Source organism: Pristiophorus japonicus, chromosome 8, assembly GCF_044704955.1.
Source record: "Pristiophorus japonicus isolate sPriJap1 chromosome 8, sPriJap1.hap1, whole genome shotgun sequence".
NCBI classification, from domain to species: Eukaryota; Metazoa; Chordata; class Chondrichthyes; family Pristiophoridae; genus Pristiophorus; species Pristiophorus japonicus.
Genome location: NC_091984.1, coordinates 201,249,726 through 201,268,096, shown reverse-complemented (window position 1 = coordinate 201,268,096; position 18,371 = coordinate 201,249,726). Strand labels below are relative to the sequence as shown.

Below are 18,371 nucleotides of genomic sequence, written 5' to 3'. Positions count from 1 at the left end.
AGTGCTGGTGCAGATTTATATAACGTTAGTGCTGGTGCAAAGTGCAATAAATGCATCTAATTTACAACCTTTCAAATAGACATTAGTTGATAACGTCAGTGTCTCTATCATCTCCCTGCCAAGTAGTACTCTGCAAAGCAACTGATTCATGTTAATTTGTTATCAGCCATTTGGAGGGATATCATTCAAGGAACAACTTGCAGTTATAGAGCTCCTTTCATCTAGGAATGTACCACTAAATTATGGGAAATTGTAGGACAGTGAGCAGGATGTGGGAGAACTGATTGGAGGTGACAAAAGCTGAGGTAGAAGTGCTGAAGTTTTATAGAGGCGTTTGAAGATAGGAAGGGAAATCCCAAGGGGGCAGGATTTTCAAAGACAAGTCTAGAGAGGCAGGGCTAAGATGGCTGAAGGAGAATGCCACTGTAAACCATATACAGAAAAGTGGAGAGTGCACGCTAGGACATAGGGCTGGAGAAGATTACAGAGGTTGGTTGGAGGGATCTGAAAATGCGTATGGTATTTTAGAATTAATTTAATCAGGGCTGGGGAACCAATGGAAGTTGGCAAGGTGTATGGGAGCTGTTACAAGTTAGAATGTTCTGGATAAGTTGTAGTCTACACAAGGTGGAGCTTGGAGCGTCACCGAGAAGAGCATTGTGAGGTCACCGAAGCGAGCATTGTGAGGTCACCGAGGAGAGCATTGTGAGGTCACCGAGGAGAGCATTGTGAGGTCATTAAGGGGATCACTGGAGAAATGAAGCCTTGGCAACAATTTGGACCAGCAATTCTGAGTGCTGCTTTTTCACCGTAAAGCCTAATGCATATATATATATATATATATATATATGGCATATGGTTGGTTAAACAGTGGCATAGACTGAGGAGGAAGAGGAGCAATACAAGTTATAAAATGGCATACAAGGACATAAGATAAAATAAAGACTAACTACAGTTTAGCCTGAGGAAGCAGCAATATCTAAGAGTTCCATTCAGTCTTTTGATCTTGATACTGCTAAAAAATATAGGCATGCAATCGAACCTTGCAGGGGGGGAATCAGTATGAGAATCAGGCTTGAATGAGTGTGACAGTCATAACTGAGCATCCCTGAGCTTTATCCATAGAGCATCATTTCTTCCTGATCTTTATGAAGGGTGAATTACATCTGGACACACTTCACATTCCAAAGAAAAGAGCAGCATTTTTCCCACTCTCAACGCTGTTCTCTGATAAAGGACACTGTTTCTTTCTCACTGGATTGCAAAAACAGTTTTATTATATTACAGGCAATGAGTAGATAACTACCACTATTGCCATTATATTCCCATTTCTGTCAGGGACATTATAATTGTCTTTCATTTATACACCATTTTTATCTCCCAAGTGCTAAATTAGTTTGCACAGCAAATGCAAACCCAATGAAGTCAAATACTGAATCCCATCAGGGAAACACATCCATTTATCAGCACATGTACTGTACTCAATATAAACTTAAAAGCTTCTTCTAAATTTCCAAATGAAAAAGCCTGTCATTTGTAACATGATAAATTATCTAATCCCACTGTAAATGTTGCCAGAGGAATAGCTTGTATTTGTTCAGTTGCTGCATGTTTCTCTTACAGTTCTTATTACAGTGTGCTGCCGATCCAGGCAGAAATCCACGATTGTAAATCCTGCACAGTTACAGCTTTTAAAAAGGACTATTCTCTGTCTGTATAAAGGATTCGGCTCCACAGCCAACATCCCCTGCTTCTTCATAATGCCACTCTTTCACAATCCTGAATGAGTAACAAAAGTAGCGGTTTCTCAAAAGTTGATGCGCCACCATAAGGAGGAGACATGGATTCAGAGCAATTTCCAAATCATCTGAACTTGACCAGTATTGATTTTTCCAGCAAATCTGGATTTTTTTTTTAGGCCTGACAATTCCAAACACAAGACACAACACCGAGGAGCAGGCAGAGAGGGGCGGTGAGTCAACTGCAATGTAACATTAACAAAGGGAAGCAATATCCTGGACAGAAACCTGGGTGTGTGAGCTGTGGTGGAGTCGAGCTACACTCCTGTGAAGCCCCTTGGGATGTTTCACTATAAGTTGTTGTTGTTGTTGTAGTATCCTTTAATCCATTGACTGTAGCTTTAATGACCGGATTTTAATTGCACAGCCCATCTCCTGGGCACCCAATTCAGACTTGCTGTATACTACAAGTACAACGTCTCAAATCCGGCAACCTCGGGACCGAGACCCCGCCGGTTTTCAGATTTCGGACAAGAAAATCTATGGGCCAAAAATTCCACAAAGTGCGCATGGACCCGGCGGGGCCTCACAAAAGCCCGTTTTCAGGGTGCGATGCACATGCGCCGAAAACTGTCTTTTCCAATCTGTCAAGATTTCTCCCTGAAGCCGGTTCTTGGACAATAATTCAGGATTCCGGACTACTGAATATCAAATGGGATTTTCTCAAAACTGTCCGGATTTCGGACAATTCCGATTTTCAGTCGGCCGGATTTGAGACGTTGTTCCGGTAGAATGCAGCTGGAATCATAACTTAGTGAGGACCCAAATTTAGAGCATTTTGAGCCAAATCTGAAGGAGGGTTCCAAATGGTCATAGGATCGTACCAATGGCTGGAAAGCTGCAGTGGTCTGACTGGATACAGATAATCATGTTAGTCAGTCAGGACTAACAGTATTGGTTACATAATATATCTACTATCTAGTATATTATTACATAACAGTATCTACACATCACAGGGCAAATCTAATTATTTTGTTTTTTAAAATGAAACAGCTGGATATGTAATAAAGTTAGAAACTCAAATTTCATGGGGTTGAATGCAAACTCTTAACCTAACCTATAATTTCTGATGGTTTGTCACACCAGACAATCCTAGACCAGACCAGAGACAAATATTTTCTCTTACTTATCGATGTGAAAGATTATAAGTAAAGCCAGCCCAGTCTGTTGTCAATTTCCCAAATAGACCTGAATCAACAATGTAAAGTCCAATCTAATTCAGGAACTGGAGTTCTGAGCACCTGGGTATCCATGAATGGAGATATATGTAATAGCACACAGATATGGGGAATAGTAACTAGTCTCGTGTCCCAGTACCATAATCTTAGCCTGGAGCTCACATTTTGTTAAAAAAAAAATAAAAGCCCACAGTATTCACAAGATAACAAAGAAAAAAAAATCAAAATCCAAGTCTGTTTGCTCTCGTGAGTTAAGGTTTTAGTGTTTAGTGTTTCCAGTAGATGAAGGCTCAGTTAGGGAGGGAGATACGTTATGATAACAGACAGACAAACACACCCAGTTTGTTCATACCCCACGCCAGTGTGCATTACACACAATTGCAATCAGTAATGTCACAGTGTAAATTTTACACAGTACAATCATTCAAAGAGATTGGAGCCCAACTCATTGCCAGACAACTTTTTTATCCCTCAATATTTACCATAGTAAGAGTGAGAGGTCTTTGCACAGCCAGAGAGAACTGTAGGTCACCACCAAATCCCATAACATATTAAATTACTTGCATCCAATCTGGTCAGAATTGGCTGTGTTTTTTTTTAAATTTCTGAAATCAATGGTTTTCTGATATTTGCTATAAGTCACTGTTACAAGTTTTGTTTTCCTTTAGATTTTCTCTCTTGTACAACAGTGCTGTTCATCCTCATAAACAGTCTGTCTGTAAGATTTAGAAGTGTGCGTGTACTGCCTAATATGTATACAGTAGCAGAACCCAGGGTGTAATTATATGACTCCCTCATGATCGGAACTGGATTTCCATGTCTTTCACACATAACCCATGTGCGCCTTCCAATCTTTTCAAAGGTGGACCAAGAAAGCACTTGGTTAAGATGAGGCCGGATAGCGTTAAGCTGCTTCACCTCACAGCTAGTTCTGATTGGGCTCACATGGTTCAATCAGTACAGCTCGTGTTCACACAATACAAAATAACAGTGGGCCGAAAATTGTGGCCCCTCATGGGGGGTACGATGTGCGCACACACCCGGCGAGGCCTCGCAAATGCTGGTTCTCGGCGCACGATGGACATGCACCAAAAACCAGCTTTTGCAATCTTTTGACAGATACAACGCAGCCCCGCAGGAAGGACATCCGCGGGGCAGAGAGTGGGCTATTTGGCCAACTTTTGCCCAGCGAATGTCGTTCAAACTCTTGCGCCTGGCAAAAGCGGGCATATAGCTTACTTTTACCAGCGTAAGAGTTTTAAAACTTAGAAAAATTAAATTTAATCACTCATTTTTATATTTAAAACCCTGTCCATTTAGGTAAGTTTATTTTTAACCCTATTAAAACACCTTAAAAAAAATGGTTTTTTAATATTTTTTTCGAAAACATTTACTTACTGTACCTTCAATTTCAATTAATTTTAAATATGTGAGGTGTTTTTTTTTAAATTTATAGTGTGTTTCTTGTTTTTGGGGTGTATTCTCATTGATAGTAATGGGAGCTCGTAAAAAGAGAGCTCCCATTATTATCAATGAGAATATTACATAGTGATTGGTGGTCCAGGCCCACGAGACTCCAGGATACGAATGGAGGCCTCCGACCGGAATCCTATGTTCCTCCGGGACCACCTGGTATTTTCGTAAAATAATTTCGGGTCAGAGGCATTCGTCCGAAGGAAGCCTCTGACCGCAATTTTCCCCCCATGTCTTGCTTAACTTAAACAAAATAACTTCTAACTGGTTTTCTGCATTTTAACCTTTTAAAATCAGGTGAAAGCAGGTTTCTGTTTACAAAAGAACCTGATTGTCGGTGAGCGTGTCGGTCTCTGCTTCTATCTCCGTCTTCACAACCTGAGGGAGTGCCAATGCTAGACATCTCCTGCTGAATGTCCAGGAACAGGGGCCTCCCAACATAATAGGTATGAGGTGTTTAGCAATTACAGAGACAGGTTAATGAATTGTTTATTTGTTTACAATCTTGGGAACAACAACTTCAATGCCTAAGCCATTAGCATTTTCATTATCTCCCGTCTCAGCATTTATTTCTAAAAAAGCTTGTATGAATACATTTTGCTTTAAATTTGGATATCATTATTTTCCCAATCCTTTGTGTGCAAAAAATGGCTAAAACTTGCTCTAACGTGACTGCCATACTATTAACTTTGACACTTTGTGATGGTAAAACACAGGTAAATTACACAGAATTGCAGAGAATACACAGCACAGAAACAGGCCATTATCAGTCCATGCCGACGTTTATTCAACCTCCATTCGAACCTCCTCCCATTTTTCCTCATCCAACTCTCTATCAGCATAACCCTCTATTCCCTTCTCACCCATATGCTTATATAGCTTCCCCTTAAATGCATCTATACTTTTCGCCTCAACTACTCCCTGTGGTAGTAACAAGTTCCACATTTTCACCACTCTCTGGATAAAGATGTTTCTTCTGAATTCCTATTGGATTTCTTGCTGACTATTTTATATTGATGGCCTCTAGTTTTGCTCTTCCTCAAAAGTGGAGACGCTTTGTGGTGTCTACTCTATCAAAACCTTTCATAAGTTTAAAGACCTCGATTACGTTACCCCTCACCCTTCTCTTTTTTAGATAAAAGAGACCCAGCCTGTGCATCCTTTTCTGATAGGTATAACCTCACAGTTTTGGTGTCATCCTTGTAAATCTGTTTTTCTCCCTCTCCAGAGCCTCCATATCCTTTCTGTATGTAATATGACGCTCAGACTGTAAACAGTACTCCAAGTGTGGTCTAGCCAAGGTTTGATACAAGTTTCACGTAACTTCTCTACTTTTCAATTCTATCCCTCTCGAAATAAACCCTAATGTTTGGGTTGCTTTTTTATGGCCTTATTAATCTGCATCACTACTTTTAGTGATTTGTATATTTGCACACCTAGATCCCTTTACTCTTCTGCCCTATTTCGACTTTTATTTTCCCAAGTAATATGTGACCTCCTTATTTTTCTTACCAAAAAGTTATATCTCCCACTTATGTGTTGAAATTAATTTGCCCATTATATGCCCTTTCTGCAAGTTTATTAATGTATTCCTGATAAATAAATTAAGAGAATTTCAATGCCTCAAAATTCTGATGGTGTCACATGAGGAGAACTGTTTCTGAACACCACATTACATCAAAAATGTGAGAGTTGCTGAATACCATTAAAATTCAGTTATTTTACTTTGAAATGTAATCTCCTATCTCAATTTAAAAGGCTTGGTTTTCAGAACCCATTTTCTGTTGATCTATCATGGTCAGCCTCAATTATAAAGGCTTACAGTTATCACAGTAAGGGGAAAGCAGGCAATTATCGTGGTGGTTGCAAGTCACAGTATACAATAGCGACACAACTTTACACACATGTACAGGATATTGCATTGATTCAGTAGGGGTGCTGGTGCATTGAGCCAATATGTCAGGCAAATACAGTATAAAGAACCAGTACTCATGTCAGAACCTCAGGTATACAAGAGTAGAATAGCCTTTGGGATTCTTGCAAAATCGAATAAGAATTGTTGTGTTATAGACACAGTATGTTAAATGTTTCCTATCTTAGGAAATTACTCAATATTTCAATTGCTTTACATCAAAGAGCACAGTATGTCATATTACTGTAAGCAGCTAGTCCATCTACAGAATGATTGATGGTAGGAGGCGATATAAACATCTACATTTGTGCTACTGAGAGATGCACACATGCCAGTTCAAAGACTGAAACCCAATTTTCATAACACATACAGACTACTTTAGCACATCATTTGACAGGGTAATGACTTTGGCAACACAGGGAATGGGCCCCCAGATGAGCAGAAGCTTTGGAATGAAAGCCAATGAAGGTGCAAAACTAGCTGAGTAAAGGATACCAGAAACAAGTGGTGCCTGGTCTAAATCAGATTGTTGAAAACTATGGCCTTGTTATTGCTCTTCCAGCTTGCCCAGATGCTGGACAGGTGCAGCAGGTTCCAAGTGTGCTTCGCCAGTCCTGACCTGACCATGCCTTAATTTGATGGCTCAAGCCATTAGCATGGACTCATCATAATCCGGGTTCCTGGCAGAACCTTACACCTACACACGGGGGCAGGAATACGGAGAGACCTGCAGGCCCAGACTTGAAGCCAGCCATAGGGTTTTCTGGCTCTCGCTGAAAGAGGCCTGAGTATCCACGGGGAGGTTGCAAGAAAAAGGTGGGATTTACTGTTAAGGTATCCCCTGCTTTACTGCACAACTTCCTTAGTCTAGAACAAGGGCTCACAGTCTCAAGATACGGGGTAGGAAATTTAGGACCGAGATGAGGAGAACTTTTGTCACTCAGAGGGTGGTGAACCAGTGGAATTCTCTATCACAGAAGGCTGTGGAGGCCAAGTCACTGAATATATTTAAGAAGGATATGGATGGATAGATTTCTAGACACAAAAGGCATCAAGGAGTGTGGGGAAAAAGCAGGAATATGGTGTTGAGATAGAGGATCAGCCATGATCATATTGAATGGCGGTGCAGGCTCGGAGAGCCAAATGGCCTACTACTGCTCCTATTTTCTATGTTTCTACATTTGAGCCTTTATGTGACTCCAGACCCATAGCAATGTGGTTGACTCTTAGCGGCCCTCTGAAATGGCCTAGCCCGCCACTCAAAGGCAACTAGGGATGGGCAGTAAATGCTGGCCTTGCCAGCGACGCCCACATCCCGTGAATTAAAAAAAAATCCCAGGTGCAAGACCTGAAGCCAACATCTTCTGGCACCTGTGTCTGAGCATCTTTCAAGCAAACCTGGAGGAAATGATTTAGGAGGGCTGGGAATGCCTTATGTAAATGGTGCATATAAGATTCTGGGGTGGGGGGGATTGATAGGGTAGATGCTGAGGTTGTTTCCCCTGGCTGGGGAGTCTAGAACTAGGGGGCATAGTCTCAGGATAAGAGGTGGGCCATTTAAGACTGAGATGAGGAGGAATTTCTTCACCCGGATGGTTGTGAATCTTTGGAATTTGCTACCCTAAAGGGCTGTGGATGCTGAGTGGTTGAGTATATTCAAGGCTGAGACAGATCGATTTTTGGACTCTAGGGGAATCGAGGGATATGGGGATTGGGCAGGAAAGTGGAGTTGAGGTTGAAGATCAGTCATGATCTCATTGAATGGCAAAGCAGGCTCAAAGGGCCGACTGGTCTAATCCTGCTCTAATTCTTATGTTCTTATGGGAAGAAACTCCACACACTCGCCTTCCCCCTAATCCTTGGTGGAAGCATTGGGAAGTGAACATTTAACTTTATCTTTTCCCCAGAAAACTCAATGAAATTCAGAACCATGTAAATGGTGACAGCTGTTAGGGGAGACTGTTGGAGGGGTTGGAATATAGTTACCTTACTTCTTAGTCATTACCTGACTGAGGTAGCTGCTATAAGTTACAGCTGACAGAGTGTCCATCCCTGTAAAATGTTACTACTGCCCCTCATTCTCCACAATGAATCTCTGGCATGGTCACTGCTTGACCATATCTTAATATAATATGTAGTGATGCCCCTCATCAAAATGAATTTGCTAATTTCAAAGGAGAGGAGGCCTTGAAGAACGGATAGCAATAAACATAATGCAATGATGGAAATCATGCTGCACATTTACCTGCAGTACCATAGGCCAGAGTTTGAATCTCAGCCTCTGCTCCCCACCACCCCACAGATGGCCATTTAAAAAGAAAGATTTGGATTGACATAGCGCCTTTCATGACCACTGTACGTCTCAAAGCACTTTACAGCCAATGAAGTACTTTTGGAGTGTAGTCATTGTTGTAATATTGGAAACGCAGCAGCCAATTTATGCACAGCAAGTTCCCACAAACAGCAATGTGACAATGACCAGATATTCTGTTTTTTTTGTTATGTTGATTGAGGGATAAATATTGGCCTGGAAACCGGGGATAACTCCCCTGCTTTTCTTCGAAATAGTGTCACAGGATTTTTTATGTCCACTTGAAAGGGCAGACAGGGCCTCGGTTTAACCTCTCATCCAAATAACGGCACCTCCGACAGTGCAGCACTCCCTCAATACTGCATTGGAGTGTCAGCCTAGATTTATGTGCGCAAGTTCCTGGAGTGGTTCTTGAACCCACAACCTTCTGATTCAGAGGTGAGTGCTACCCACTGAGCCACAGCGAACACCAAGCTTGAACATGGTACTGGGCCAATAGGAGTGCGGGAAGAATCCAACCAATACTGCGACAACATCAAAAAGCCACAAGCAGCATCATTGGAGGTGGACCAGATTATCCATCCTTCATAGAAACATAGGAATAGGAGTAGGCCATTCAGCCCCTTGATTCCATGCCATTCAATCAGGTCATGGCTGATCTATACCTCAACACCATTCCTGATCAGGTAGACAAGTTTTAAAATAAACATTATATGTCTCACATTTTCATACTACAATTCCACCTTTACGGGACAATCCTCAAATTCTGGTCAGTACTTTTTCGATAATTTCTCTGTCAAACTCTTCAAAGCACCAATCATAGCACTTGTTGCGAGAACCATGTAGACTTACTGATAATTCTGCGAAATAGGATTGAAATACATTTTTCAGTTCACTGCACCAAGAGAAACATTGCCAATAAGATCCGTACATAGCTGTAGAGCATTCTATCCACAGGACATAAATCTTGCAATTTTCGTGATTTAACATAATACATTGAGATATGAAGCCAATGTGTAATGTATTCACAGTCAGAGAAACATGGCATTGAATTATATCTCAGCCACCCAGAAATCTCTAAAAAAAAATAATTAAAAATGTTCCTTGCTAGCTGTCATAATACTCATAAGTAGATCTTGTTTGCTCCTTAAAACTACCACAAAAATCTCCTTTGATAGCAGAACTGGTATTTTTAAAAGCTGCCTGCCAAATGCTTTGGAAAATATGATTAAAGCCTTCACTCTGCACATGTCTTGCAAATCAAAGAAATTACACCTGTCACACTAGCTTAGCATTATTAACACTATTTTTTTTTAATCTAGGTTGGTTATTAAAACACACAAAGACACCACAAATGAAGTTAATTAATACTGTGGCCTGTAACTCAAGTGACAACATTTGCTCAGTTCAGTTTTAAGACTATATAATTAAAGAGTACACAAAATTGGGAAGGATTTAAATACAAATTATGACCAGATTTACACCCGACTGGAAGCACTCACCAACAAGAGTTATGCTTGACTTCAAAATCTGCTAAGAACCAGGTCTGACTTGTGAACTAATTCAAGCGGCGGCCATGCATATTGAGATGCTGCAGCACACAGTTTCATCACAGAGCCAGTGCCACCATGACCCTTGTAGGGTTAAAAAGGAAGGCTTCTCTTCCTCGGAGCGGATTAACTGATATAGATAACCGACATCGCGCTCTTCGCCCTCGGTATAACAACTACAGAAAACCTCAGGTTTACCGGCTTTATTTTGAGTAATGCACGGAAAGGTTCAGTCGTGGAACCTCCGAAATACATGAGGTTTTGAGTATAATTTATACAGGCTTTGGAGAGAAGCTACCCTCCCCCTACAAAATCATCGATAGGTCTATTGCTATCAGCAGAGTTGCATTGATTTGTCAACTCTTATCAGACTGGCTCTGAGTGGCATATACAACTGTCCATCTCCCATCATTGTGTTGTTCCATTATTTTGCCCTCTGCCCCAGTCTGCATGTCACCTAAAGTAACTGTTCCAAAATACCAGCAGTCTTATCTCTTCCTCAAAGACTTCTAATCAAAATTGTAACTGCTGACTCACGGCTGTTTAAGTGTTACTCAGGTTAAGGATACAGTTTTAATGCGTTATAATTGTGCTATACCTACATAAGTAAGTGTTACATACATTGGCAATTTCTCAGACCCCCCTAATACTGATTAGTTCACTATCTTCAGCATTGTTCTGACCATCTTTCTGGCGGTTTTACTAATTTATCCTTACAACCCCAAAAGAAGATAGGAAGTTGAGGCCAAGATCAGATCAGCCATGATCTTATTGATTGGCGGAGCAAGCTCCAGGGGCCTACTCCTGCTCCTATTTCTTATGTTCTTATGTTCTATGTATGAAGTGAAATCTGTGCTCATCAAGGTGAGAGGTGCCAGTACTGTGAAATGGAACTTTGTTCTTGCACGCTGCTTTAGCATCAAGCACTCCCATGTCAGATATATCACAGGTTGGAAACACTGCAACTCCTCTTATCCAAACCCAATAGTATTCCTTAAACCAAACCTGAGAAGAGCAGCCTTTTCAGTTTCAGTCAATTATTTCCGGTATCCATCATTATTGCCTCTCTGAATGAGGTCTGCCAGGGCGTGTTGAACTTTAGGCAGTTTTGTGCTGTAGATTTATTACCATTAAGTACGACCCTAGCTAATTCTGCATGATCTTTACAGCCGAGACTTGCCCATCAATCTGTGGTGGACTTAAAGCCAGATGAAAGTGCATTGCTGTGGCTCACTGCACCACCCAAGTGCTCTGAATCAGACAGTTAACTGGTGGTGGTACTGAATAAGTTACCAAAACTAAAGTACAATTATTTAGAAAATGTGGACAGACACAGGCAAACAAGATCACTTCATAACATATGGTTATATCAAACATGGTCATCCACTGAAAACATTCCAAATAAAGTACTGGTTCTGGTATACCACATACAATAGAATAGTACCATTGGCCCCAATATATGCAACGGTCAGTTGACGTAATGCAGTTATGCAAAGTTACTCATGATTGCCTACCTGCTACTTGAAGCACCGGGTTTCTTCTGGCAAACCACAGTTGCGATGGAGTGTTTCCCACCATTTCCCAACTCCTGTTTAACCTCCCACAAGCTTGGAATGCTGGGTTTTATATCAACAATGTTCACACCTTTTTTTGCTTTCGCCCTGTTCGGGGAACAACAAACATGATTAGAACCATTAGTAAGCTGGATCCATTGCGTACTGAGAGTCTGAGGCACAAACACACCTGAGCATGTTCAGACGTTCTCGGTCCATTTCTCTGGAGGTTCTTTTATTACAGGTGTAGAACAGGGAAGGTGATGATATGGGTAACGCACGGCACAACTTGAATATTGTGGGGTAGATTTTCCACCAGTTTGCTTTAGTATTATCAGCACAAAATAGATGAAACCAGCGCAAAATATTCGGGACTTTTAAACGTAAGTTACATCAAACATAAATCACGTTTCTACGATCGTTAACGCTGGCTTAAATATCATTTTGCCGGAAGCCGCCACGCCTCCAGATCGAAATACTGAGCATGGTGCACGTCTGCCAACTGCGTCCGTTGGAGGAGGGTTTTCAAATTGAATTCATTTTTTATAGGCGCACAGGTGCTAGTCGGCATGTTTTAAAAGTTTTTACATGTTAAAAAATATTTAATTTACTGAGAAAATGGCTAGTGTACACCAATGAAACGAGTAATTGGTTCAGTACAGGTTTTTTTAAAAGTCATTTTCAGTGATTTAAAATCAGGTTACTCACAGGTGGCGGTCTAGACACCCTTATTAAAAATGTTCATTTTTTGTGCTAAACCCATTGTCAGCTGTATTAATAAAACCGCACCAGCTTACCTCTCAAGTACATCAAGGAATATGTTGTAACGCAAAGCAAAAATAAACAATGACATTCCATCACATTGCACAATTGCGCTGGTTCATGGAAGACTTTACGATTGTGATTATTCAAATGAGTTTGGGCGGAAACTTGAACAATAACTTTACTTCGGAAAAAACAGCGCAAATTTAAGTGCAACTTGCGCCCGGATTGCACTCAAAGCGGAAACTCTACTCTATAAACCCAAAGCAACTAACAATTCCAACAAAATCCAAACTGCCACATTGTTTCGATGTTAATCCAAAATGACCATTGCCAGAAAGCTGGTGTGACCTATCTATAACTTTTTAAATTTAAGGTCATCATCAGCAGGAAGCATTTGTGTGATTCTGGATTAAGTCAAAATATTACAACATGTACATGTTCCTTCATCTGGCTGTACACCCTATAATCAATCTCCTTGTAACCCACATATTCGGAGAACAGAAACTGCCAATGCTCACGCAATATTCTACCAGACGTGAAGTATCCATGGATAGTTGAATCTCTTATATGGCATGTCATTATTCCGTATTCTCAACAGTTTATCAATCCACCCCAACTTGCATAACTGTTAATAAATATTGGGAGTATCTGGAATGGATCACAGCCTTGTTAGAGGGTCTCTTATTAACACGGAACTCATTTAAAGGCTAATTTAATGATCCAACAATAATGGAGCCAGGATTGTTGCATTGTCATAGAGAGGGGAGCTGACACTATCAGATTCACCAAAGTTAGCTCATTGTCATAATTTGAATGTGTTCCCTATGTGCTTTTCACAAGTGCAGGAAACTCACTAATGGATGTATAACGGGCGGCTGATTCAACATCACCCACTTACACCATCACCCAAAATCAAAATGACCGGCCTAGTCCATAATGTCTCAGGTTGAACTTTATATTTGACACTTAAAAATGCTTCTAATGTCATGCATGTGTGATATCTTCACAGAGCCCAAGCACACACAGCTTCCTACATGGCAGGCAGCTCTCTCAGAAGTCTCCACAATCTGCCTGGTTCTGTTTATTATTAACTCTGCAGTTGCAGTACACAATACGTCCACATCCACAGTGTGGCGCTACAAACATTACAAGCTGACAGACATTACACTTTTCCCTCCTTAATGAAGAAGTTATTGTAACAAACATCATACATAACTTTCATGTTTATACATAACACAGGATATAGACTTCGTTTTTTTCCATATTTACAAATTTAACTTTACCGCTTGTTTTCTGTTTCGAAGAGAATACCTTTGCTCTCGAACAGAACCTTCCAAACATGGTGTCGAATCTAAACTCATTCGAGGCTCATCCTGAGGAACGTTTTCCTCCACGGAATTTCCTTGATTTTCATTTGAACTCACTCTAGCTTCAGGCTCTTTGTTTTCCTGACTCGGACTCAGACTTTTATTCTGATTCTCTCCTGGATTTGTTTCCAGTACATTGGATTTAGGATTTGCTACTGGTGTATCAAAACTATCTGATGAGTCCGAAATAATTGAATCATTCCCACCTTCAACTCCTTCCATGTCTGTAGGTAAAATATGATCAATATGAACAAACCTAATCTGTCCATTTTCAAACATCTTTACCAAGTATGTGTGAGGACCACATATCTTCACCACTCTTCCTGGTAATCACTTTACCCATTTATGGTGATGGTTCTTCACTCTTACCTTCTGGTTTAACTTCACACTTCTCTCTTTTACTCTACCTCTATCATGATTCTCTTTCTGTCTTAATTGTGTCTCTTCTACAGACTGTGCCAAATTTGGTTTTAACAACGAGAATCTGGTTCGTGGCTGTCGTTTGAGAAACAACTCTGCTAGTGTTCTACCAGTAGTTATATGAGAAGTATTTCAATATGTAATCAAAAAATTAGCCAATTTGTGATCCAATGACAACTGTCGTTTTCTTGGATTTGGATCTAACATTTGTTTTATGAGGGCACGTTTGACAATTTGTACAGTGCGCTCTGCTGCACCATTCGAAGCAGGGTGGTATGGTGGAACCTTGGTATGTTTCACACCATTTTTGCTCGTGAATTGTGCAAATTCTTCTGAATGAAATTGTGGTCCATTATCCGAAAGAATCTCTTCAGGAAGGCCAAATGAAGAAAGTAATTTTCGTAAAATGTCCAATGTTTTACTTGTTGTTATTTTCCACATTGGAAACACCTCAACCTACTTTGAATGACTATAAATCACAATGAACAATTGTTCTTCTAACTCAGCAAAATCAATATGTAGCCTTTGCCACACCCTGGGAGGCCATTTCCATGGCTGTAATGGTACTGGTGGTGGGTACTTGCTTACCGATTGATATGTCGTACACGGACTCACGATGTACTCTATATCTTTATCAAGACCTGGCCACCATAAATAACTGCGTGCAAAACTCTTGGTCAAGCACATTCCCAGGTGCTGGTCATGGAGGTCTCCTAATAATTTGGACCTGAATTTATTTGGTATAACCACTCTTGCACCCCACATAATGCAATCTTTATCGGCTGATAATTCATTCCTACGAATGAAGAATGGATGTGTATCTTTGTCTGTTACCTGGTTTGGCCATCCATTTGCAATATACTCATACACCTTTGACATCACTGGGTCACGTTTGGTTGCTCTACCAATCTCTTCAGCTGTGACTGGCAGTTCATCAATGTATGAAAAATAAAACACTTCTTCCCTATCGGGTGTAACTTGTGATGGGGAAGGCAATCTAGACATTGCATCAGCATTACTGTGACCAGCTGATCGTCTGTATTCAATATCATATGTATATGCTGACAAAATCAAAGCCCATCTCTGCATTCGGGCTGCAGCTAATGTTGGAACTGGGGACTTTGGATGGAGGATTGCTGTTAGGGGCTTATGGTCCATAACAATGGTAAACTTACGACCATACAAGTATTTGTGAAACTTCTTGACCCCAAAAATTAATGCCAAAGCTTCCCTTTCAATTTTCACATAATTACTCTCACTGGCACTGAGAGTGCATGAAACAAAAGCAATTGGTCTCTCCTCTCCACTACGTGATACATGAGAGATCACTGCCCCAACTCCATATGGAGAGGCATCACATGCTAGCTTAATCTCCTTCGATATGTCATAGTGAACTAACATGGTGCTCTCTACCTATTTGCTTTTACACTCCTTGAATGCTGTATCGCATTCTTTTCACCACTTCCAATGGACCTGTTTTTTCAAAAGTTCATTCAGTGGATGTAATACTGTAGCCAAATTTGGTAGGAACTTCCCATAATAGTTCAAAAGACTCAAGAATGATCGAAGTTCAGTGACATTCCTGGGAGTGGGTGCATTTCTAATTGCATCCAATTTTTCTATGGTTGGATGTAAATCATCTTTGTCTACTCTGTACCCTAAGTACTTCACTGAGTTTTTAAATAACTCACACTTACGAGCAGACACTCATACTCTGTGCTTCTCTCGCCATTTAAGGACTTCATTCAATACGTTATTATGAATTTGCCTATTTGGTGCTGAAATTAGTATGTCATCCAAATAACATACTACCCCTTCAATACTTTGCAAAATCTGGTTCATCACCCCTTGGAATATGGCTGGGGCGGAAGACACTCCAAACGGTAGCCTATTAAATTGATATAGGCCTAGATGAGTATTTATAGTCAAACATGACTTGGACTCTTCATCTAGTTCAAGCTGTAAGTAGGCATTCGTAAGATCCAGTTTTGAGAAGATCTGACCACCTGTCAGTGTTGTGAACAAATCTTCTATATTCAACAATATATTGGGGACATTACACTCTAGAACCTGGTTTACGGTTACTTTATAATTACCACACAATCTTACCTTACCATCGGACTTAGATACAACAACAATGGGTGTAGCCCAATTACATCGATCTATCTTACAAATAATGTTCTTGGTCTCTAGTCTTTTGAGTTCTTGCTCAACTTTCTCCTTGGAGTGCATATGGTACAGAACGTGGCTTGTAGTAAACCGATCTAGCGTCCTTCTGTACCCTGTCACTTGCCTTGAAGCCTTGGATCGGACTGTCCGTTTTGCAGAACACCTTCGAATACTTCTTGATAACCTCATCCATTGATGAAAAAGTAGCTTCCACACAGAAAATCTTACTCCAATCCAGCTTCGGTGAGCTCAACCAATTTCTTCCTAGTAAGGAAGACTTGTCTCCTTTCACTACTATTAGAGGCAAGTTCTGAAATTGATCTTTATATTTCACCGGTACGGTGATAGGACCTACCACAGGAATTTTCTCTCCCAAGTAGCCTCGCAGCTCTATCTTGGATTTCACCAGTTGAAAATCACGCAATTTGTCGCAGTATAGTGACTCCGGTATTACACTCAGGGGTACACCCGTGTCGATTTCCATTGGTATCTTGAATCCCGCAACATCTATGTGGATTTTGATACTTTCCAAATCGCTGTCCGTTAACCTCGTGCTCCTGATGACGTGTTACTCTAACATCTCCTCGTCCTGTTGTTGTTCTTCCATGCTATGTAGTCTCTTGGGATTTCTACTCATAGCTTTGAACGCTGGACTCATAGCTTCAAAAGCAGATTTACCCTTCAGTTGGCATGCCTTCGCAAGATGCCCAGTCTTTCTGCAGAAGAAACACTCTGCCTTCACGAATGGACAACTTCGAGCAATGTGTTGTCCCAGGCACCTATAGCACGACTTCGACACTCTGTTAGAATTTCCAGTTTCTGAGACTTTGGGCCCCCACCATCTTGTACTTTGAACCTGCAGGTGATTTACCTCAGTTGACTGACGACCATAATTATTATTTAATTCTCGGGAATATTGTTCGTCCATGCCCATCGACCTCGCTGTCTGACAAGCAATCTCAAAAGTCAAGTCATCCGTCGTCAATAACTTCCTTCTGATCGCATCATTTTTTACCCTACAAACAAAACAATCCCGTAATGCTCGGTTTTGAAAGTTTCCAAAATTACAGTGCAGCGATAGCTTTTTTTAATGCTACGATGTAATCACTGATACTTTCATCCGTCTTTTGATTCCGAATCCCGAAACGATAGCTTTCAGCAATTTTTAATGGTTTGGGGTTATAGTGCTGCTCCAGCTTCGTTAAAATCTCTTTAAGCGTTGTGTCCTTTGGCTTGTCAGGCACAAGCAGATTTACAAGGGTTTCATACAATGCCAGATCCGCCTCCGATAATAAGATCGCTTTCTTACGTTCCAACACAGCCCGGTTCTGGACTGCATTGTCTGGAACCACGATTATGTTATTTGCAGTGAAATACGTTTCTAGCCAATCCACATACGCTTTAAAACGTTCCCGGTTGTGTCTATTTTCCCCTAAATGTCCGATTACACCTGCCATTTTAATCTCTAGCTGTTCACACCGTGTGCTATATTTTACCTCGGATTTTGTAGCTTTTTTCCAAAGACAGAAACTTCCAAAGTCTCTCTGTCGGCTGGCTGAATTCTTCCCCAACAAAATTTAAGCTTTAAATAATCCGAAAAATACCATCCCATCGCCAAATGTGATATCTTCACAGAGCCCAAGCATACACAGCTTCCTACATGGCAGGCAGCTCTCTTGGAAGCCTCCGGAATCTGCCTGGTTCTGTTTATTATTAACTCTGCAGTTGCAGTACACAATGTGTCCACATCCACAGTGTGGCGCTACAAGCATTACAAGATTACAGACATTACAGCATGCCTGCTCCACCACCATCAAAACACCAACTAACATACAGCATATAGCAGACCAGCGCTCCCTGTGCTCCTGCACAGC

General features: G+C 40.9%; 1 protein-coding gene across 1 annotated transcript in view; it reads right to left on the bottom strand.

Moving 5' to 3' along the window:
- Positions 1-18,371, bottom strand: part of LOC139269241 (transmembrane protein 132D) — a 1,017,604-nt gene that overhangs the window by 747,434 nt on the left and 251,799 nt on the right. Inside the window, exon 6 of the mRNA XM_070888330.1 lies at positions 11,738-11,884. Coding sequence (XP_070744431.1) covers positions 11,738-11,884 — 147 coding nt within the window. The remainder of the gene's footprint in view (positions 1-11,737; positions 11,885-18,371) is intronic.